The 23,734-nt window shown below is 37.9% G+C and overlaps 1 protein-coding gene across 1 annotated transcript; it reads right to left on the bottom strand.

Annotated features, from left to right (window-relative positions):
- Nucleotides 1-1,877: 1,877 nt before the first annotated feature.
- LOC149848554 (subtilisin-like serine-protease S) lies at nt 1,878-12,173 on the bottom strand. The gene is made up of 12 exons (XM_090004671.1): nt 12,075-12,173; nt 11,898-11,989; nt 11,691-11,788; nt 9,181-9,333; nt 7,048-7,159; nt 6,152-6,689; nt 6,055-6,099; nt 5,307-5,401; nt 4,325-4,564; nt 3,870-3,984; nt 3,224-3,428; nt 1,878-2,462 (listed from the first exon to the last, which is right to left on the bottom strand). Exons 1-12 carry the CDS (start codon nt 12,144-12,146, stop codon nt 1,915-1,917), a joined length of 2,313 nt encoding a protein of 770 aa, XP_089860797.1. The 5' UTR covers nt 12,147-12,173; the 3' UTR covers nt 1,878-1,914.
- Nucleotides 12,174-23,734: the final 11,561 nt, after the last annotated feature.

Below are 23,734 nucleotides of genomic sequence, written 5' to 3'. Positions count from 1 at the left end.
ATGTAATACATACCATGTATAGAAAGAAGATTGTTGCTTTCCTTAAAAAAAAAGAAATTGTTGTTTTCATAATAGTCCTTCATAAGGCAAATCCAAAACTATGCTTCATTTATCCTAGTTTACAAAATCATCTTTTTGGGCAACCATGGTAAAATCAACCCCCCCCCCCCCCCCAAAAAAAAAAAAAACGTACAGCGAATTTATCTTAACGTTTCCAGATGCAAGGATGATCTTGAAAATCAAGACAGGGATGTTTTTAGTATCGTGCATAAGGTAGGGTGGAAAAAGTTTCTTTTTTTTCTTACAAAGGTAGAACTTTCTCATATGTTTTTCCAATTTCAAATGAGTGAAGGCCATGTTTCTAAGTGATAAATTTTTCCTTAGAAATTTTAAAGATTCATATCACATGAAAAGCCAAATGTGTGGTTCATTATCTCATGAGATAGACTCAAATTTTGATCATTGAGAAAAGTTCCATGAAAATTGTGTGTCCTTCTCCTTAGGTGGTTTTTTCGCTGGAAAAATCACCCATGAATTCCATACAGAGCCTTCTTGTGTGGAAACTACTGAATCAACACCCCATTTCCTCTCCCCTGAGAAAGGTTGTGCTCCCGTAGAAATGCTGAACTTTCAGCAGCACACAAGGCACTCTTAAGGAAAAAAATCTAACTACAGTTCTCATGTGTTTGCATACGTGCTTTAAGGGGGCGTTTGTTACACTCCTAGGAAGCCTCTTTCCTTTCAAATGGTCACTCTGGAGGGAAAGTGCTTTCCTATGGGAGAGGTATGAACCTATTTTGATCTGCTTTTTTACATTTATTATGTTGGTTCCGCTACATATTTATCAACTGACATTTTTTTTACTTTAAAAAAATTTGTTTTGTTTTATATTTGTAATAAAGGGCATGAAACAAACACCCTCTAAGGGCTCGTTTTTACACATGGGTTAGAGCATACAGGCATTTTGCCTTGAAAGTGACCAATTTCATTTCCCAGGGAAGGTGTGGCGACTTTGGCGGCATTTCATGCCTCAGTCTGTTTAAGTGGGTGGGCCCACACAACTTTTTTGTGTGGGGGTGTTTGTTTCACCCGAAGTGAGAAAGAAATCCCTCCAATAAGGACCACGCATATATATATATATATATATATATATATATATATAGATAGAGAGAGAGAGAGATGAGAACTGGACATATTAAGCGTTCTTTTCTACTTCTGCCCAGTTAACTCTCATAGTTTGAAGTGTTTTATGATAGATCTAAACCATTAGATATGTTTAGCATGCTCGATATTGGATCTTGTTTTTTAACCAAAGAAAGTTAATATTAATATGAGTCGAGAAAATGTGATGCCTTCGTGGCCATTGATTTTGGATCACCCAAAAACCCTGTATACAGGTTAGATTCCGGCGATCCAAAAACCAGTTCTCACTTAACAAAACCTATAGGTCACATCTATGGTGTTAGATGTGAGAAAAAATGCAAAAAACTATGATTTTTGAAGGAGCCTAACGGGACAGAACGAGAAAAGTGGGCAGCACCAGCGCATGTATATATATATATATATATATATATATATATATATATATATATATATATATATATATATATATATATATATATATATATATATATATACAACTCACATTTTATTCAAGTAATAATATGAGGCACCATAGATAATTAAAAGGGTTATGCCCGGAAGAGTTTATGGCTATACCAGGTAGAGTCAAGTACTTTGTCCGAAGAGGAGAGAGAGACTAGATGCCTGCTAAGGATTTTTTTTTTCTTTTTTCAACTTAAGGCTCCATTTGTAACCACCACCTTCCCTTTCTTTGAAGCAAGTTTTTTGTGACACGCACACACACACGAGTATAAGAATATAAAGAATTCTTAATTGTTTCATTGTTAAAAGTCATGCAGAAACTGCATTTACAGCAATTGGACTGCGTACACTGTGTTTTCCATCACTCCATGTTAAATAGCTAAAAATAAAATTCCCATTACTTGGCTTTTGTACAGAGAAGTCCAGCCTATATGAAAGCTTCTCACTATTTCTAGTGAAACTAAGCTTGTCTGGTGTTATTGTGACATTAACCCCTGTTAGAGGCTCGATTGTGGCCGTGTAAACCGAACCACCTTCTGCATAATTTGTAAGAGTCCGAAAAATAGATGCAGTTCCTCTCAACTGAGCCACAGCAATGGAAGGATAGTTGAGGTTGTAGGCAGGAAGTTGGCGATTAGTACAGTTGATCGTGTTGCCTATGAAAAATAGCAGCTGAACTTGTGTTGCATTTGTAGCACAAAGATGGTCTATGAGATTCTCCGCGTCGAACTCATAGACTAGACCAGGATCAAGCGCAGAAACCGGGTTCAAATGCCCTGATCCGAAGTCGAAAGGAGTTGCTCTAGTGCCTTGTGGTTGCCTCAGTATAGGACCTCCAGTGTTGTCTTTGATAGTGGCTGAATCAATCATGAAGAAACAAGTTAAAAACATTCATTATATGGAAAAAGGAAAAGAAAAAGGGGTGCCCCTTTATGGACAACTTGTTGCTAACCCTTTTAATAAAGTAAAATGCGGTAGCTAATGAACTCTTCAGTAATTAAGTCTGACACAAGATTCCTCAAGGAGAAGGTTCATCAAATTCTCCATAAGATCCCATTGTAAGAAAAATAAATAAAGGTAAATCCAATGCTCATAATGTTTAACTAATTCAAACAAAATCTAGAGGACACCTTTAGCCTCTCTTTAGCACCTTAAATGCCAAACTCTTATCTAAAATAGATGCCAAACTACATACCCACATCAAAAACAAAAATACAGACCCTATAAACATCATGGGTTAAGTTACTGGTCTACTTGCAAAGTCTATACGCTTTCATGATAAGCATAGACTCCTCATGTTCCCCACATTAGCCAAATATGAGGAGATTATAGTGATGATCACAAGAGGAACACTAAAAACTCTTTTTGGTATTAGTTTTAAATTTTCTTTTATACTTGGCCTCAAGAGATCGTGCATCTTGGGTTATCCCACCCGCATTGAATTCCAACAACCAAAACCAGTGTTGGTGTAGAGATTTTGTGAAGAATCATGGTCCTTAAGAAATTGAAGATGCAGGGGTGCCTGCTTGATCATTTATCCTTTACTCCCTCTAGTGATATTTCATATTGTTTCAGTAATTCTAATCATCAAACATCAGAAATATATATATATATATACCTGTTGTCATTAAGGCAGACTTAATAGCTGCGGGGCCCCACGAAGGATGCCGAGATTTTATGAGTGCAGCAGCCGCAGAAACATGAGGGCAGGACATTGAAGTGCCAGAGATTATGTTGAAGTCCACAGATCTTCCCCCAGATCCTCCCAGTGCTACTGGAGACCATGCTGCTAAGATGTTCAATCCCGGGGCTGTTATGTCAGGCTACAAAATAGGAGATATGTCATAAATAAGCTTGTTGCATGTTCTAAACAGAATCAGACCACGTTTCAGCCACATTACCATTAAAAATGAACCCAGTTCTTTTCCTTCACACATACACACATATAACATCCAATTGATTGAAATGACCAAAACACCTATAGAATAAATAGTTTTTTAGAAATACACCAGTTACTTTTTAAAGTTAAAAATGTTACTTTCAACTTTTAAATTGAGAATTATAAAAATGGTTTTATTTTATTTTTTTGAAAATTATGTTTAACTTTGTTTTTTCCTTTTAAAACAAAAGACCTGATATACCCTTAAAAGTAACTATACCTTTTTAATTCTTTGTATTTGCTCTAGAAGGTGTTTTAGTCATTTCAATGAGTTGAATGTTGTTAACCTTAATAATTTAACGTGTGAGAGAGAGAGAGAGAGTACTTTGATGATGTCTGGATTCATAGTGTTGGGTCCCATTGAAGAAAATGCAGCTACCTGTGGCGCTGGTTTGACATCGAGTATGGTTACTGGTGGTTGGATTCTTGCAGTGGGCCTCCTAAGATGCATAAGGAAAACGAAAGTTAATAAAACATAGCTAACTGATTGAAGCTGGCTCAAAGCTGAGCCAACTCTACAGTTCATGGTCTATCAAACTTTATCCTGTATTAATATACTTTCAACATTCTCACCTAAGCATAGGCATGAAAGTCCACAGTTTATTAGATTTTAAATGCCAAAGTATAAACCTGAATAATACTGGGTTATTTTCAAGAATTTTTTGTGCCACTATTGGTGAGTTTGGAATTCAAATACCCAAGAAATGCAAGTCTTTTGGTTGCATCCAAACACAACCCAAGTGACAGAGTTGTTAGATATATGGAATATACAAAACATACCCTTGAGTGTCCATGTACTGCAGAACTTGTTGATACTGCTCTTGTCCAATTACTGTTGTATGTATAAAGTATGAGATCCCCAAATCTTTAAAGATGGGATCCAAGAGGATCATTCCCACACCCCCGCTTTGTTGCACAACAATACTCTTCTCTATTCTGCTGTTGCTTGTCGTATCCACGGTGCATATCACAATCTTTCCAGTCACCAAAGTAGAATCCAATGAGTTCGGCATGCAAAAGCTGCACAAAAATTGATAATAATATTAACCAATCTAGATTGGGTTATAACATGACATAAGGGCTTGTTAACTAGAAAAATGCAACCAGCCAATCAGGGATTCATAAGAAAGCATAGCAATATTAGCTCAGCAATCAGCTTAGGTAGTGCCAAATTTTTTGAAATGGGAAGATGATCCCAAGTAGATGTGATACTGTTTGATGATGAATCAGCAACACATGTAGATGTGATAATTTTATTGACCAAGGTTTCACTGAATCAACTCGAGATGTGGCAACCGGCAGTTATGCGATTGCAGATTGTTTTTTATGGAGTCAAGGTTTTTGCAAGCATGGCCTGTCCACCAAATAACCCTCAAATCAAGCTCAACCTGGATTCACAATCTCAAATCGAACCTTAACCATACCTGAAGTAGGCATCAGAGCTTGCTTGGCTTATTGAACCAATTAAGTTAGGCTTGGTGAGAAACAGGCCTAGCAGACAAGAAGGCACTTAGAACATGAGACATTCAATATCTGGCCTCGCAAGATGTGTTGCGAGATACTCAAGCCTCCAACACCTGGTTCATGTGCTAGTTTTACCCTTTGGTTTCCAACTTTGTGTTCACAAATTGACTGGGATCAATAGACTTAATCCTAACTTCGTCAACTTTTTTAGAGGTATTTGCACTAGCTACACGTGCCTCAACATAAGGGACCTGGTCAAACAACAATGTTGCTTGTTTCTCAAGTGAGAAGAAAGTACCTTGCATTAGCAATGGGAACACCAGGAGCTGCTGCATTTCTTGCATCAATCAGATCATGAAACTCACTTAACCCTGAAGGGGTTAGTGAACTACCCTGCAGTTAAGGATATCAAGTCACTGTCAGTAGCTACTTTGCCATCTTATAGAAAAAAAAAACACAGAAACAAGAGAAACTACAACTCTTTATCTTAAGAAAGCTTGAGGGTTGAGAAAATTGTTGCATATAAACCAACCCTTTGTTTTCTTTGTGTACTTATGGAAATAAAACTTCCTTTTATGTCAAGGTACCTTAACAGGGGCACAGGTCACTTAGTGGTCCCACCAATGAAGTTAACTGTGGTGTACTCTCCTGCCAATGAGGGACCAACTCCAGACTCCTTTTTACTTGGACGCCTTTTAGAAGACCCCGCTGACCAGGCAACCCACGGGGGCCACATGTGGACTTGACTCCTGGCAAACCTGATCAATCCCCAACTGGGTTTTGTTTCTAAGCTCACCAAATATATAAGCCTGCTGGATTCACGAGTATAGTTTTGGTCTAGTATTAATTGTGTCAAAATCAGGTGAAGCGTCTCACTTATTGATAGCCTTGGTTGTTTTTCTCACTACTAATTAGAAAAAGCACAAGTTCATGAACTTTTCCATGTTTCAGCCGATACCAAACACCCTTCTATTGCATCAGTGGTAGCTGTGAGCATGTTTAATTTAACAAGAAACTCAAATAGAGAAATGTGTTTCAGCAGATACCAAACACCCTTCTATTGCATCAGTGGTAACTGTGAGCATGTTCAACTGAACAAGAAACTAAAAATAGAGAAATCAACAATCTATTCCAAAATTTTACCTTCAAGACAACCTGGTTCCCAAGGACTAGATCAGAATAAAAACTTCTGTCTATGGAGCTAGCTGCAATAGTAAACATCCATGGAGCAACATTGGTAGCACTACTGGGTAGGCCCTCGTTGCCTGCTGAAGCACATACAAGGATTCCTTTCAGAAATGCATGGAATCCCCCAATAGAAAATGAATCTTGAAAGATACTTGGTTGTGGTGGATATGGTGCTGCTGATATGGATATGATATCAACTCCATCACTAATGGCATCATCAAAGGCAGCAAGTAGATCCACACCACTACACCAGCCAAACCAGCAAGCCTTGTAGATGGCTAGCCTAGCACCAGGTGCACCACCTCTTGCAGTCCCACTGGCTAATCCCACGAAACTGGCATTGGCAACTAATGATCCGGCTACCGTGGAGGCAGTGTGCGTGCCATGGCCATCAGCGTCTCGGGCTGAACGATAGAAAAGTCGGCCAACAAATTCAAGGGGGCTAATATTTGCCTCAAATCCTTTGTAGTAATAACGGGCACCAATGATTTTCCTGTGCAATTATACTGGTAATTAGAAGATAAGCTAACAGTAACAATACTGCGAATCTGCATGTATATATATATATATATATATATATATATATATATATATATATATATATATATATATATATATATATATATATATATATATATATATATATATATATATGAAGACTGAAAGAAACTACAGTGGAACATGCAGAAGTTAGAGGCCAAAGTGTGCAATATCTAAAGTTGCCCAGAATTAAACAAAATTTCAACAAAGCCATGCATAAGCTTCATCATGAAAGTCTCTGTCAATGGGATAATGCATGATGTGCATGCGTGTGTGTGTGTGTGTGAGAGAGAGAGAGAGAGAGAGGTTGCCTGTTGCAATTAGCTAAGGTAAAGTTCTGTCCTGTAACACATTGACCCTTGAATCGCTGGGGTACAGGTCCCATCCCTGAGTCACTGAAGCTCTTCGACTCTGGCCATATCCCTGTCGCCAAAAAGTGATTAAAATTTTTGGGTTTTACTATTTTGTCTAAAGATACTAACAGCTATTATCAGACAATTAATGGATCGGACCTAACTTGGGGCCTACATCCAAGGATTGTAACACTCCTTAAAATCCATTGAGGAGAAAACCCATTTTCTTTATTAGACCAAGGGAAAAAATCCCCACCACTAATTGCACAATATTGTCCTGCCTTTGGTAACACACTTAAGGTCCCCAGCCCGGATGCCCCTGCCAGTTTTGAACCTTTTTATTTTTTATGATGAAGAACCCTCACCAAAGTGAGGAAAACCCCCGGTGAGGCCCCACGCCCACCCTGCATTACATGGTCCACCTTTGAAAGCAACGGAAACACCCGTGCGCCAGTGAGGTTTGATTCGGTGCCTTCATCTCAGCACCCTCACAACCACCCCGCAGTGACAGTTTTGAACTTGTAACATCCTTCCAGCTTGGTGAGCAAAGCCAGTGGGCTCGGCCAATTAAAAAATGATGAGCCAGTTGTGACAAATCTTGCCAAATGCACCGGGATTTGGAAAATCTTGTGATAAGTTAAAAAATTGTTCTTTAAAAAAACTTCAGGGGAAATGTTGTCATGTATAAATAATCAAAACCTTAATTTGGAAAAATATTGAAAAATCAAAAAATTGTTAAGTAAAGTTTTGAAACTTGAGAATAGGTGATATTTTAGAAAATGTCACAACACGAATTCAACCTTACTCTCCCAATGGGTGATAATCGTTATTTTATTGTGTTTTGGATGTGATGCAATAAAATCCTGATATTTGTTAAGATATTGCCGCTGCAACCACACCGCCTTGTTCCACTTGTTTTAACTTCAGTTTCCTTCTAATCTCTCTCTCTCTCTCTCTCTCTCTCTCTCTCCTGCCTTCTTTATGGGCCACCATAGCCCACCTATCATGGCAGCGAAGCATATCCAAACACCTTTCATTTTGGGTAAAGAGGGAGCAGCTTAGTTCTTAGGCCCTTAAGTTTTGGGTACAAAATTAGATTGGACCCGTCATGTTGGCTAAAAAAAGGGAAAAAAAGCCTGATCGGTCTTTCAAAGAGCCTGGGTCTGGGTCTGGCCTGTCAAGCCCTAACAGGTACCTGTCCAGCCCCATGTCCAGTTGTCCACCACTAATTTAAGTCATGCTTTTTTTTGTCATGCAAGGCGGGTTAGATTGGATCAAAGGCACCAATAACTCAGCTGTTTTTTTTTTTGGTGGGATAATCAGAAAAAAACACCTCACTCACTAAGATTCTTTTGTGGGCCAGATCAGGTGATTTGTCAAAGCACTTTAAGAAAGTGATTTGACATCTTCACCGTCCATTGATTCATGGTCTTTGTAGACCGTGAGGATGCCAAATCACTTTTCTAAAAGTGATTTGGCAGATCACTGGATCACTTTTGGTGGCCTCCACTTCCAGAGTGGGGTGGGGTGATTGAAGTGATGGGCGGTGGGGATTTCAAAACACAAAAATTTATGTTTTGTCAAATCACCTGATCTGTCCTCCGCAAGGGAGGGTGTGCTCCATGACGTGGGCAGCAGCACCCAGTCGAACCAACTACTTTGCTAAGTAATCGGCTCCGAGCATTGAATCTACTCTCAAACTGTAGAACCATATCACTCCATTTCGGAACCAAACATCCTTCAAAAGCTCACGAATCATATGCAACGCATGGTTAGGGCCGTTTGCAGGAATACATGGAGGGGGTGAGTGAGAGGAGTAGGAATGTCAAGGGCTCAGATATATCCATCTGACCTGGATCAGAATCTCACAAAATTGGATCCAGCCGGGTTCGGCATCGAATTTTACATCCGAATCCGAGTGCAAGATTTTAAGCTGGTCGGATCTGCATTCAGTTTTAGCTGATCTCATCTGATTCCGCCTCCGAATCTGAATCCGATCAGACCGGACTCGATCCGATTGGAATTTGATACTTCATAGATCCAACCCGAGTCCAACCTGTTTACATCCCTATATAGCATCAAAGGCCTCACCTGTGTCGATGTGGCCTACGATGACGTCCCCCTGTGCGACGAAGTCATTGCCTGCGCCGAAGATGTCGCTGCTTACTCCCAAGAAGTCCCACGAATGAGATGTGTGGACAGGATACATCTGACTCTCAAACACAGATACCACCTCCTCATGCTCTGCAAAAGTCAATGTTTCATCTCGACTGTTAGTCCCTGTCACTGTTCCATCCTAACCGTTAATCTCAACTTAGGGCCTGTGTTCAATTTGCATAACCCTTAAACGTGCTGACAGGTCTACCGAGATGACCTATGTCACAAAGATACGGGTACCTACGTGACCCCCACACGTGACTCAAGTTCAATTTTTTGTTGAGAAGGACATGGATTTCTTTTAATTGTTTAACCAATAAAAAATTAACTTTTTGTATTTTAATATGACAATTAGAGTGTGAACCAACTTATATATATGAGTCCATGCTAAATGAAACACGCTAAACGGTTTTTCTGCTCTTTATGTTTTTTTTTTTGCAGTTCCGACCCCATAAATGTGTTGGGCATGGACGATTTACGAGGAATCCACACTTGGATCATGTGTTTTCGATGAAAAAAATGATATTTGGAGCCTCAAAAATTTATAAAGATTTTGGATCGTTGATTTTTTGAACATTATAAAAACCCACCCATGTATCGGACACTTCAAGAACTGATCCCTATAAAATCAAGTTCATATATCACATATGTACGGGTCAAAATTTAAAAATAAGATGAAAAAACCCTGAAAAACTTAGTTAGCACAGACTCATTACTGTATATAGTGTTTTTTTGCTTAAATCTAATCATAAGGATGTGATCTACATGCTTGGTTTTAAGGGGTTGGCTTTTGAATCATCCAACTGCAATGCATAAGTAGGATTTTCTAAGGCCTGAAATTTGACAACTTAGAATTTTTGTAAATTCTCAAGCATCCAAAAATCATGTTTTTAAAAAAAAAAAAAAGTATAAACAAATTGACTATGGTGAACTCATATGCAGTGTCATATATATTTGCTACTAACGAAGGTAAGGAATTAATGATCTACAAATTATAGGTACAAGTTGTATTGACTCAATCTAACCACATAGATGTGTTCAACATGGCTTGTTAGCAAAGAATCAAGCCTTGGATCGTGCACATGATCATTATAAAATTTTGGCACATCATGGGCCAAAGATTTTTTTACCCCTTTAAAAAGTTAATTACTTGTCATAATCACATAATTCAAAACAAGTTTCCTATTAAATAAGCCATGTAGATCACATATGCAATATTTGATCTACAAAAAATAAAAATAAAAATTAAAGAAAAAAGTGTTTTCTATTCATTAGTTCCTTTTATATATATATATATATATATATATATATATATATATATATATATATATATATGGTCAATATTGGCTACTAATGAGCTAGAAATCATAGGTGTAGGCTGTATTCACTCAATCTAACCACAAAGTGTTTAACATAGTTTGTTTGCTAAGGATAAGCCTCGAATAGTTCTTTTTTCATGTAAAAATGTGATTTTTTGAGTTATACAATTTTGGTACATTGTGGACCATTGATTCTTGAATCCCTTTAAAAACCCAATTATTTGTTATAATCATGTGATTCAAAAGCAAGTTTCCTACTAAACAAACCATGTAGATTACCTATGTAATATTTGATATATAAAAAAATAACTTTTTTTAAGAAAAAAGTGATTTTTACTCATTAATTAATTCCTTACCTTCAATTGTAGCCTATATATATATATATATATATATATATATATATATATATATATATATATATATATATATATATATATATATAGAGAGAGAGAGAGAGAGAGAGAGAGAGAGAGAGAGAGAGAGAGAGAGCTTAGGTGCTTGAACGTTAGATACTTGTGATACATGGTGGATTTTTCAAGTTTGTTTTATTTTATTTTTAAATTTTGGCCGTACAAATGTGATCTATGTGCTTGATTTTATAGGGATCAACTCTTGAAGTGTTAGATTTTGATACATGGGTGGGTTTTTATAAGGTTTGAAAAATCATCGGTCTAAAATTTTTGTAACTGCAAAAAAAACCACCGAAAGAACAGGAAAACCCATCAAGCACTTATTGCAAGCACCTCTCTCTCTCTCTCTCTCTCTCTCTCTCTCTCTCTCTCTCTCTATATATATATATATATATATATATATATATATATATATATATATATATATATATATATATATATGTGGGGGGCGGGGGGGTCTGCGTTCCCCATGAAGCATGTAATGTAATAGATAAATATATTGCTGTAAGGCTGGGTGGTCGTGTCCTCAACCCTATGAAGTTTTACTTGAAACTTCATGGGGATGCGGCCCCAAAAAATTAACCCGGTTCTCAGTGAGGGTTTTTTGTCATTAAAAATAAATACTAAATTGTTGTTGTTGTTGTTGTTGTGTTGATTATGGTGTCTGATTCTGGAAGATTGGCTTTCGGCTGAATAGTTGTGGAGTTATGCATACCTGAGAGTCTATGAGCTTGCTCGGATGTTAATACCGCAGAGAAGCCCCTAAAGCTCTTGCTGTAGTGGTGAAGAACAGCACGTCGCGCCCCATGCAAGCTGAAAGTTCACATGACTTGAAAAATTACCACAAAATCAAGATGCTAAAGAGCTACAAGAAATGAACGCCAACTGATGCAGATGATCATCGTCTTGTGTTTGGTTGCACCTGCTCATCACCGATGAAAGAATTGCATGATTTGAATGAATCACAGCCTCTGTGTTTGGACGAAAATGACTACCCATGTAAACAATATAGTGCTGCATACGAAGGAAACAGAGAAATTTCTTAGTATCTCCATACCACACCATACTCTCTCTCTCTCTCTCTCATGCAACACGTTACCTTGGATCTGCTATCCCCATCTGCTACAGCAAATGAAAGAAGTAGAAGCAAGAGGGACACAGAGAACTGCATGATTTAGCACTTAGCACCACACAGCTTGCAAACGACCCTAGATCTCCCAGTTGGCTTTTGTAGGTTTCCGTTTAGGATTTCGGAATGATTCAAGCCTTACGAAATCCGAACTTAGAGAGAAACTAGTTTTATATTATTGTCAACTGGTTGGAGTATCTCATGCCAATCCCTTGTATAGTAAAAAGAAAATAATAATAATAATTAACAAAAAGTCATTAACTCATTAGGTGAACATATTAAATAAAGGAGATAAAAAAAGATATATGGAATTCAACACGCTTACAAAGAGATAGGATGAGCTCATTTCTGCTAGTCAGAATCCATAGATTTCCCGTTACATGTTAGAACAGCTCGATAGTGCCATCACACCAATCTTGGGACTTCCTATGGTTAGGATCTATTGTCCACTACTGTTCTACTGTAGAACCATTATAATGGCATCCGGATCAACTGTAGATCCAACACAGTACTGGGATGCTCAAACAGAATTGCGGGAACTTGTCAAAGTCTTAATTTGCATGAGAAGGAAGATTTTGTGAAATGTGTAATAGGTATATTGAAAGTGACAAGGTTTAATGGGGCCGGTAAGCCCATAAGTGAGTTTACAATATAGGTTGACTTAGATCCTGAAGATTAGATCTGCTTGGATCATATCCGGCTTTGAATGTGATGCAGTGAATAGGAGGATTTCTCCCTAACCTTGCAGATCCATACCAAAACTAGAAGAAACTATGACCGATTGAATTGAAAATCAAGCATAACAAAAAAGAAAATAGTAAATTAGAGTTTATGTAATCTTTTAACTAACTCTCTCCCCTCTCTGAACAATTATATATAGTCTCTTACAGAAATATGAAACCGGATTTGGATCATGTGGAGGGTCTATTGCATAGACCTGTTTGAACTATGGTAAGCCTGGATCCAACTAGGGAGGTGAAGGACTACGCTTACCTCCTTTGTCCTCTCATTGACCTTAACAAACTTTGCACAGGTGAATCTCCCCGACTAGGCTCGGTGTCCAGTTTGGGTCCAGAATCAACTGGCTTAAGATTTGGATCCTGGATCCTAGCATCAGGGTCAACTGTATCACAGGTCCACTTTGCATCAGAATGCAAGATCAGCATGGAACCAAATCCACTGCAAAAATAGGGATACCGATGGTATGGGCCACACGACCAACAGCATACCCATTAGCTGGATCTGTTAAGCCCCTAAAGTATCTAATAAAATAATGGGGCACATCCGGCAAGGGGGATCCAAATATAAATCTACAGGATACCTTAAATCCAGATCCAAATTGAGCTACTTCACATATTTTATGCCAGATAAGAATAAGGGAGCTGATGGGATTCAGGTCTTATAATGATGCTCCCAACACAAGTCTAAATCCATGTCCAGATCATATAACTGGATTTGGTAATGCACCAGGCTGAACCAATTATAAAACTGTTTATGTCCTTAGATCAGAATCATCCCTAAGATATCTCGATTGTAACATGTAAGAACCGGTTCTCTATGTCTGAATCAAGTTCAGAGTCAGGATCCATCTTCGCATTGCTTGTACCTAATCTATGTTAATAAGCAGATTGCTTACAGGTAATCATCTCATACTATTGATTGTCTAATACAAAATCAGAGGTGTGAGCTTTATTTGCTCAATCTACCCTCTCAGTTGAGTTCAATATGGTTCATTTATTTATCTGACAATGACATAGATGGTACTCACTTTTGGCACTATTTCTGGTTTTTGGCCGAGACTAAAGAAATGTGTCAAACATGGCCAGTTTAATACTCAAAATATGTCAAACATGCCCACTTGATTTTTTTCTTGACGGTTTTACCTTTCTATAGCCTAAAAAATAGACACCTTAGTCGAACCATTTATCTAAGTTGCCTGAAAAAATCTTGCACCATGTAAGTGTCGCCTGAAAAAATCAGGCGCCATATAAGTTGTCTCCTGAAAAATTAGACACTTAAATTTTCAGGCAACAAAGGAAAAATAGTGTCAAATAAACACTAAATTGGTCGAGTTTGTTATATTTTCTAGCTTGCGGTTAGTAATAGTATTTCCAATAAAAGGGAGGGCTTTCTATGTAATTGTCAGATTTATCTATTTATTTATTTGTTTATGATGAAGAAAAACCCTCATCGAGAGCCAAGTCACTTAATGGGCCTGCCTCCCCCAAGAGGTAAGACTCTGGGATGCAAACGCAACCACCCAGTGTTACATGACCCAACCGTGATAAAGCAACGGTATCCCCCATGCTCCCCGCTGACCATATGGGTAACTACCGTGACAATATTGTCTTGATGTGACTACCTATTTTTTTAGCATGAAATTTTGGTATACTATGGACCATTGATCTTTCAATCATTTAATAAATCTGCTCCCACATCACAATCACACAATTCAAAACTTGAATTTAAATAAATAATCAACATAGAGAATATTCTAGGGCTTGATCCAGGAAATATCCAAGAAAGTATAAAATGCTCAGTGAAGAAAACTAAATATTCGAGTACTAAAAAATAGTAAAAAAATATTTTTCTATTTATTGATTTGATGGATTCACTGGACTAATAGCCAATTGATATTTTTTCTCAAAGGCCCCTACATAAAGGTCGTCAATGAATTGAAGGTGGGAGGTGGTGTGTGTGTGTGCGTGTGGTGGGGGGGGGGGGGGGGGGGGAACCATAACAGACCGAAGCAGGTTATATGTTCTCCCCCTCGAACAGGGCAGTTAGCTACATCTCATGTTCGGGGGGTCCCAAAGAGCACCACGTATGTAAGCATGTGCGTCTCGTATCCCCATGTTTGTCAGCATTAATTAGAGTTGGAGTTTGATGCGATTGCAAAGACTTATGTACCCTTTCCTCCATTGGTGCAAAAAAAAATGACGATTCTAGAAAAGGAGTGGTTGTAAAGACTTAAGTGCCCCGAAGATGATTATTTAAGACCCAGTCTCTGCACTGCAGGATTATCCGAGAAAGAAATCTCCCCTGGAAAAGGCCATGAACATCAACTCTCTTACTCTTTCTCTCCCTTCTTTTTCTGCTTCTGTGCACATCCAGCAGAAGATTATCCTACATTGCTCCATCAAGCACGGACTGACCTGCACATTGACTGTTATAGCCTGATTCAGAGTTTTTACCCTTACAGGAGGAGGGTTTAGAGGCTCCTCCCAGCGTGGGTAGCATCATTCAACTAAATGAGTTATAGATCCTGATTCAGAGTTTTTGCCGTTACAAGAGAGGGGTCTGGGGGCTCCTCCCAGCGTGGGTAGCATCATTTAACTTGAAGAGTTGTTGAGTCTGATTCAGAGTTTTTACCCTTACAGAAAGGGGGGTCTGAGGGCTCCTCCCAGCATGAGTAGCATCATTCAACTTGAAGAGTTGTGGAGTCTGATTCAGAGTTTTTACCCTTACAGAAGGGGGGTCTGAGGGCTCCTCCTAGCGTGGGTAGCATCATTCAACTTGAAGAGTTGTAGAGTCTGATTCAGAGTTTTTACCCTTACAGAAGGGGGGTCTGAGGGCTCCTCTTAGCATGAATACCATCGTTCAACTTGATTCGTTGTGGCGTCTGATTCAGAGTTTTTGCCCTTACAAGAGAAGGGTTTGGGGGTTCCTCCCAGCGTGGGTAGCATCGTTCAACTTGATTCATTGTGGAGCCTGATTTAGAGTTTTTGCCCTTATAGAAGGGAGGTCCGAGGGCTCCCCTCCGGCACGGGTCCCGGGTGTCGTGGTCAAAAAATGCACAGGGTGTCATGGTGAGTGTGAACACCTCAAATTTTTCAAAATCTTTTAAATATTCCCTTTTTGTCCCTGATTTCATTTTCTGAGCAATTGAGTCACTTTTAAATCTAAATTTCAGTTCATTTCTCAAATTTTACTGAAATTAAATTCATTTTATATATTTGACATCGATTTCGGATCCAGATTCATTGTCAAGATCCAAATCTGAGTCTCGTTGTCCAACTTTTAAACTAAAATTACAAAAAATACCAAAAATAGTTTTTAAATAGCTCAAACAGTCCATCCGACATCCGTGTGGATCCATCACGTTGTATTTCTCGATTCAAGTTTCAAAACTAGAACATTTTCTCAAAACCTGGATCCAAACCCATTCTTCTGAAGAAATTTTCCCAAAATAACCTTGACTTTTCAGAAAAACTCTTCTTTTGTAAATATTTTGAAATTTTGTAAAGGTAGTTTAAATTCCTTAGTTTTTAGAATTTTGTCTTCAAAAAATACAAAAAATATTGAAATTTAAGAAAAGAACAAAAAAAAAGAAAATAAAAAATCCAAAAAATTCAGAAAACTATGCAGTTTACTCTCTTTTTTAAACTTTTTGTTAAAAACCCTCTCTTAAAACCCCTTTTTGAAAATCAAAGACCATTTTTTAGAAAATCCTGAAAAGCGCCCCCTCTTTTGGAATTTGAGGAAAATGGCAACGACCATCCTCCCGCGCACCCTCCATCGCCTTCTTCTCTGGTGGGTGGCCCTCTATCTCCAACAATGCCCCTCTCTCGAACTCTCCTTTTGCTCTTTAAAAGGGGAGCATGCAGGGGGGAGGAGCCATCCATTCTTTACCTTTCCATTGTACATCCTCTGATCCATCGACTTCATCCACTATCACCCCCGCACTCCTCTTCACAATCGGCTCCCATCCTTCCCCTTGACGATTCTTATCTTCTGCATTATCCCCTTCCTGCTTCTTCCCCTGGCTTTCTCCACCAACTGAGGTAAGTCGGCTCCATTACAAAGGTACCGCCAAGGAGCTCGATCGGCTCCAGCCCTCCTCGGTTTAGATCCCTGCAGCAATCAACTCCTTCCTTCTTCTGAAAGAATCGATCAGAGTTCCAGCAGAATCGCAGGTGAGTGATCATCTTCTTCATCCCTTTAACCCTCCGTGGAGATTTCCTTTCTTGCTTTACCATACTCTTTCATTTTTTTTTTTCAGTACCTCTTGGCTTTGATTGCATTTTTTTTTAGGCATAATCGGTAGGATCGACCTGCATATAGCAGTGTCGATCCACCTTTTGCCACAATAACAGAATGTCCACATTCCTACAGATCTCCTCTTCTTCATAATTCCTCCATTTTTTTTGTTCCAGCTTATAATTGGTGAGTTGTGATGCAATGGTTTACCTTGTTGTGATCTCTAGTTGCTACGCGTGCCGATGAGTAACATTGTGTTTTCGTTTATTACACTATTTTATTTAATGTTACTTCTTCCCATCTGCATTCTTTGCCATACTAGCTTCAGATTGGCGCATATCCTGCATTTAGTTTCTATTTGCATTGTTCTGTATTGCACACCTTGAATCTAGGCTTCGTGTTATTCCTGTAAAGTGAACCTATCTGTATATCGCATTTGTGCATTTCATTATGTCGCATGTTCAACATTTTTTTTAGCATAATATTTGTGCCAATTGCATCATATCAGTATCCCTTGAGCATGTTCGTCTTGAGAGTGGCTCTTCTGGAGTGAACATCCATGTGTTCTGGGGCTGCTCTCCGTGAATTCATCTCAGCCAAGACGGTTATCTTGAAGGCAAGTTTATCTACACCTGAACCCAAATACCATGTTCCTCCGTTAAGATGTCGTTAGCAAGGTAAATCATAAGAAAAGTATCCAGAATTAGTGGATCCCAGATCGGGTGGCAATTATCCCTTCAACTCGATTTGTAGTGTATCCATTGGCAACACAAGATTCAATAGCTGGGTATCAACAAGCATCATGTGTGTATAGTATCAAATCCAATTGTTACATTGATTTACAAACAAGGTATAACTAATCAGATACCCATCAGATCCTTCTAGAATAGTGGAAGAATGGATTACTACGAGGATGGTGTTAAACCATATTGCAGATCCAAGATTTTTTTTATTTTGATGCAATATTTTGATTGGACAATTTTGTTGTTTTAGCTCTATCCATTGTGAGAAAAACTCTCAGTTCGGGTGATTCAGATTGTAGCAGCCCAGCACATTGTAACTAATATAGAATTTGTGAAATCACATTATTTTCTGCTGATAGGCTAAGCCTGTGTATGAATCGCAGGGATTATATCTAAAATGCCTCTAGTGAATGCTAAAATATCGTCATTTCTGGGCTCAATCTTAAAATAGGTAAGTCAGAACTCTTAGATACTGTAGATGGCAGAAATCTGGTGCATTCTCCATTTGCTATACCTTGCTTCATATCTGTTGCATAGCACCCACGTGCATCAGCCCCTCACCTCCACTGTGCACAACAATGTCTCACCCCCGTACACAGTATCTATCTCCTAACCATTGCACGGCTACAATGCATCCACCTGCTATCTAATAGATCCATTTTCCATATTGCACATTACATATATAGTAATCACCTGCAGCATCTGTGCACTATGCATTTATAGGTTAGCAACTATATTTGCATGGTTCAATTCAAGTCCCACCAGACTAGCATCATACCTACCTCCACCTTCATGGCCTGCCCATACAGTAGCTTTTTGCTACCACTACATCTCCAACACATTGCCATCACTACCCAGTATGTCACCCCATGGCATATCGTTACACCCCTATCATATGTGCATTTGCATTTAGCACATCGTCAGCCACACCTCATCACTTGGTCTCTTAGGACATATCACTCAAGCTTCCATACCAAGACTAGTATAGCATACAATAGGTTCAGCTACATGACCTTCATGGGCAGATTCCACAGAAGTTCCAACTAGTACCTGGCCAACGTCAATCACAATTTTCTCAGTCTCTAGCACATTCTTGATTCCAAAACAGGCCATTGCAGCCTGGACATATTCAGTGAAATATCACATAGGGGTAAATTTCTCAAGGAAGCCAGTTAAGAATTCATATGGATCAATCCTCTGAAATTGCAAATAATGCCTTGTTCAATGTTGTACAGACATCACAGAACTCTTAGATGATGCCCAATATGCCAGTTGCAATTTCATCACAGCTACCTCTTCCAAGGATGCAGACTTCATGTTCACAACTTAATTGGAGATCAATTTCATCCCCATCTATGCCTTCTTCCTTTGACAATACAACCACATTCTCCTTTACTAACTGCAACATCACCATTTGCTGCCCTGTAGACATCCAACCCTATTGCCACTCATCCCCTGTAATCTTCTCTACAACACAAACATCACCCCTTCATTTATTCAGTATATCCAAATTTCGTGTACCTATCATCTTCACAGCAACACCACATTCATCTTCAATGTTGGTTACATCTAGCCTTCCATTCTCACCATCTTATCACTTTTCCTTGTAGCTTTTCACCACACTTACAACAATACTAAAAACATTGATGTGATTGCTTTACCACAGTAGTACCTAGGCACTGCCGTGGTTTTCAAACACTCACAGCGATACAGGGTATTGATTTAGTTCTTTTTGCTTCTGTTGTCCTTTCCCCATGATTGTCTAAATCATATTGGCAGTCCACTTTTCACAGATGCAACCTCAAGTTCTGCAACGGATGCAGGTCCAGCCGCAGGTGTTGATACAGTCACAGTCTCAAATGATATATTTGCCACCATCTTCCCCTGTGGTCTCATTTGTTGTAGTGTTTCACAGCTTTTCTGTGCTGCTGCAGAGCCTCATCACTGCGAGAAGGCTAAAGTCGTCACTAATATAGCTGCTACACATATTCATGTTACCACTTACACTTGTAACACTCATATATCAGCTTCATTTCATCTCCTACATTGCAGTTATTATTGTCCATTGCACAACACCATCACAAACTCCTTCTCATGTTCACTGCACATCATCCTCTCACCTATTGTATCTACCCACAGTACTCATGTCATTCTACTTTCACAGTGACTCTACAGCCCATGCACTTACCTGCTATAAGTTGCAATCATACCTCTGCACTAATTCTCTGTTTGTCACCCCTTGCAATCCATTCATTGTCTTACAGCCAACTCCCATATCTCACTATCACTGCAAATATCTCCACTATATTTTCACATTCACAGCACTTACTACCTATCGTAAAATCCACTTCAGCCCAATCTTATCACCTATACCACTTGTTATAATTCATCCCTGTTAATACTCACCTACATTGCATTATAGCCACCAACACCATCGGTTGTACCATCTTCTACTTGCGGCAATACTCGCTACGCAGCATGTGCATCTATCACTTACATTTCCACTCTGTAACATCCCACTCACCCTCATCCCTGCACGCAGTCTGTGCATGATAGCATCATTATTTCCACCCTCCAGCTCCTTAATGACTCCACCATGTTACATTCCCCGATATCATCTCTTCATAATACACCATCTACTGTCATACTCAATTCCACCACATCCTCTGTCACCTGCACATTCCACCATGTTTTCACAACACCAACCCCTCATTTCACAACCCATTGTCCAGCTATAATATCATCTTCATATTATGTACCCATCCTTCACTCCCCAAACATGTTATAGCCTACCTGCTCTTTCCTTTTCTTCAACATTTACCTCCATTTGCCATCATGTTCACATTTACCTTAGATGCATAAATACATAGGCCTCAGTATAGGTATTATACACAATTTTTATCTAGCAAGTAGGAGGGACATTTTCATTCCTCGTTACAATATAAGCACATGTTCTCTCTCTCTCTCTCTCTATATATATATATATATATATGTATATATACATGTACATGTGTATATATATATATGTATATGTATATGCCTATATATATAGAGAGATATAGATATATATGTACATTGCCTACATAGATATATATCAGTTCTTAATATAACATCCGTCTATTATATATTCAATGTCCTGTGCTAACTATGTTTTGCAGGAAGATATAAGAAGCTTGAATTTCTCCCTTGGACTAGAAATTTCTGATGTTTGCAATTCAAACTTGTAATAAATTAGATATAAATGAGAAATTTGCATTTCCAGTTCTAGATTAGAATGAATGAGCATTGTAAATATCATGAATTACTTGTTCTCCTATTTTCTTCTTTATTTTCAAAAATTCACGAATGGGAACACGAATGGCACGTGCACCATTTCGTAAGAGGTAATTAATCCTAAGTTGACGATTTACATCAATGGTCATAGTCAGGATGTAAACAAAACTTAGGATTTTTATCTTTTATAAAATAATATTGGATCCACATTGGATCCTCTTCAAAAATCATCATATTTTTAAATATTTTCTTCTTTTATCAAAGTTTAATTTAAAATTAATTCAATATATATACCAATGGCCATAGTCAGGGTATATTGAGAGTTAGTTTCATTTTGAACTCTATAAAAGCACCAAAAAAATGTATTTTATTCTTCACTTGAATTTAAATGTGGTTATTTTATAATACATTCAATGACCATAGTCAGGGATATATTATATCTTCAATCTCATTCTTAATTCATTTAAAGAATGAAATATGCCTTTCAAATCTAATTTCAAAATTATTTAAATTCATTCATCATTTTAGGATAGAATTGCATTATATTTTCAAAATTCTCTTTTCAAAATTCCAAGTGATTCTTTTTCTTCATTTCTCAAATCAAATCTTATTTATAGATTCAAATTCAATTCTATCTCATTTCAAGGCTCAATTTCAAAGCCTAAATTGACTTTGTAATTTCGAAATCATTTTTTATTCAAACTTCAAATTTCCAATTCAAATTCAAAATTCAAACTTCAAAGTTCAGATTAACTTTGAAGTTTCTGATTCATTTTCTGATTTAAAACCAAGTTTATCTTCCTATCTTCAAATTCAAATTCCAAGTTTGAGATTGATTCTGAATCTCAATCTTCCTAAAGTTTTTAATTTTAATCTGGGTTTTCAAAAACCCAGATTCATATTCAAAAGTCATATTTGGACTTTCAAAATCCAAAATTAGATCCTAATCCCAACTTGAATCCAGATTTCCAAAGTACAATCTCCACTTTTTGGATCTCAGACTTCAGATCCAATTCCCATTTAGGATTCTAGATCTAGAATTCAACTTCATCTTGGATCTCAGACTTCAGATCCAAAATCCGTTTTTAGGATACAGAATCCAACTTCACCTTGGATCTCAGACTTTAGATCCAAAACCCAGTATAGGATCCAGAATCCAACTCCATCCTGGATCTTAGACTTCAAATCCAAATTCCATTCCAAAAACTCAGATCCAATTCCCATTTAGGATTCTAAACCCAGAATTCAATTTTGAATCTCGACTCTATTTAGAATCCAGACTTTGGATTCAAATTCCATCTTGAATTCCAGATTTCAAATCAACTTCTATTCTTAAATCCAATTCCATTTTATCCCAGATTTCAAAATCTAAGTTTTGATTCCTAAAATTCCAAAAACCAATTCCATCTATCAATTCTATTTGGATTTCTCAAATCTTACTCTGATTTCAAACTTTAAAGCTGAAATTTAAATCACATTTCATCTCTATCCTGATTCAAAATTCTAAAATTCAAAGTCCATTTATGATTTTAAAATTTCCTTTCTTCTCCTTTTATCTCAAACATTCCTTCTCAAAGTCCAGAGTTATTTTCCCAAAGCTCTGATTATTCCAAAAACTTAGAACTTTAAATCTTAAGTTCTAAGTAAACCATTTCTTCACTCTATTATCATATTCATCTCAGAAACACTTGGGGATTTCCAAATCACTTTTCAAAAGGAGCATACATCCTTGCATTGCACAAGCATTATTCTTTGTGCATTTAGACTTAGGATAAATTCTTAGGTGATATTTCGGCAAAACAAAAGGCATAAATTCAACCCTTGGTTCGATTACCCCTGGTAAAGGCGTCAGGAACGGTCGAACCTTGTACCGACGAGCGAATCCCGTCTCCTAGTTTTCTCGCAAATATTTCAAAATGGAGGCGAGTAATTTCCTAAATATTTTCAAAATTAAGGTCAAGTGAGACCCCGCAAAAGAGTTCATCTTCTCTTCTTTTCTCTTTTTTTTTCTTCTCTCTTTCTTTCTGTCTTTTATTTTTCTCCCTTCAAAAAGGAGAAAATATAGGTTGGAAAGGAAAAGAGAGAATATTACGAGAGGAAAATTTTTGCGATGATCACAGTGAGGAAGACATATGTTTGTTTCAAGCAAGGTTGAAAGAAGTCAATGGAAAATCCAACAAGGAGCATGCTAGAATCAAGATGTGGATGTCAAGCGAGAATGGTGTTGTGCAACTTAAATAACACAGAATAATAGGGGTCTGGTTTTTAGTTAAAATGGGAAATGAAATGACAATATAAATCGTTGAAAATTTACAGGAATAAACTAGACTCAATAACGAAGACACCGCTTTTTACGGATTTGGAATATGACCTTCGAGGATATATGACCCTGACAAGTTGGTCCTAATTCGGATAGCGATTTGCTTACTAAATAACACTACAAATCGCTATAGTGATTTGCGGAAGACACTACAAATCGCTATAGTGATTTGCGGAAGACACTACAAACCGCTGTTGAAAAGCTGGATAACACTATAAATTGTTGTGGGGCTCGTTGGAGACCCAAAAATACTATAAATCGCTATAGTGATTTGCGGAAGACACTACAAATCGTTGTTGAAAAGCCGGATAACA

Source organism: Nuphar pumila, chromosome 1 (assembly GCF_984573655.1).
Source record: "Nuphar pumila chromosome 1, dmNupPumi1.hap1.1, whole genome shotgun sequence".
Classification (NCBI taxonomy): domain Eukaryota; kingdom Viridiplantae; phylum Streptophyta; class Magnoliopsida; order Nymphaeales; family Nymphaeaceae; genus Nuphar; species Nuphar pumila.
Note: the sequence above shows the minus strand (reverse complement) of the source record. Positions and strands in the feature narration are given on the sequence as shown.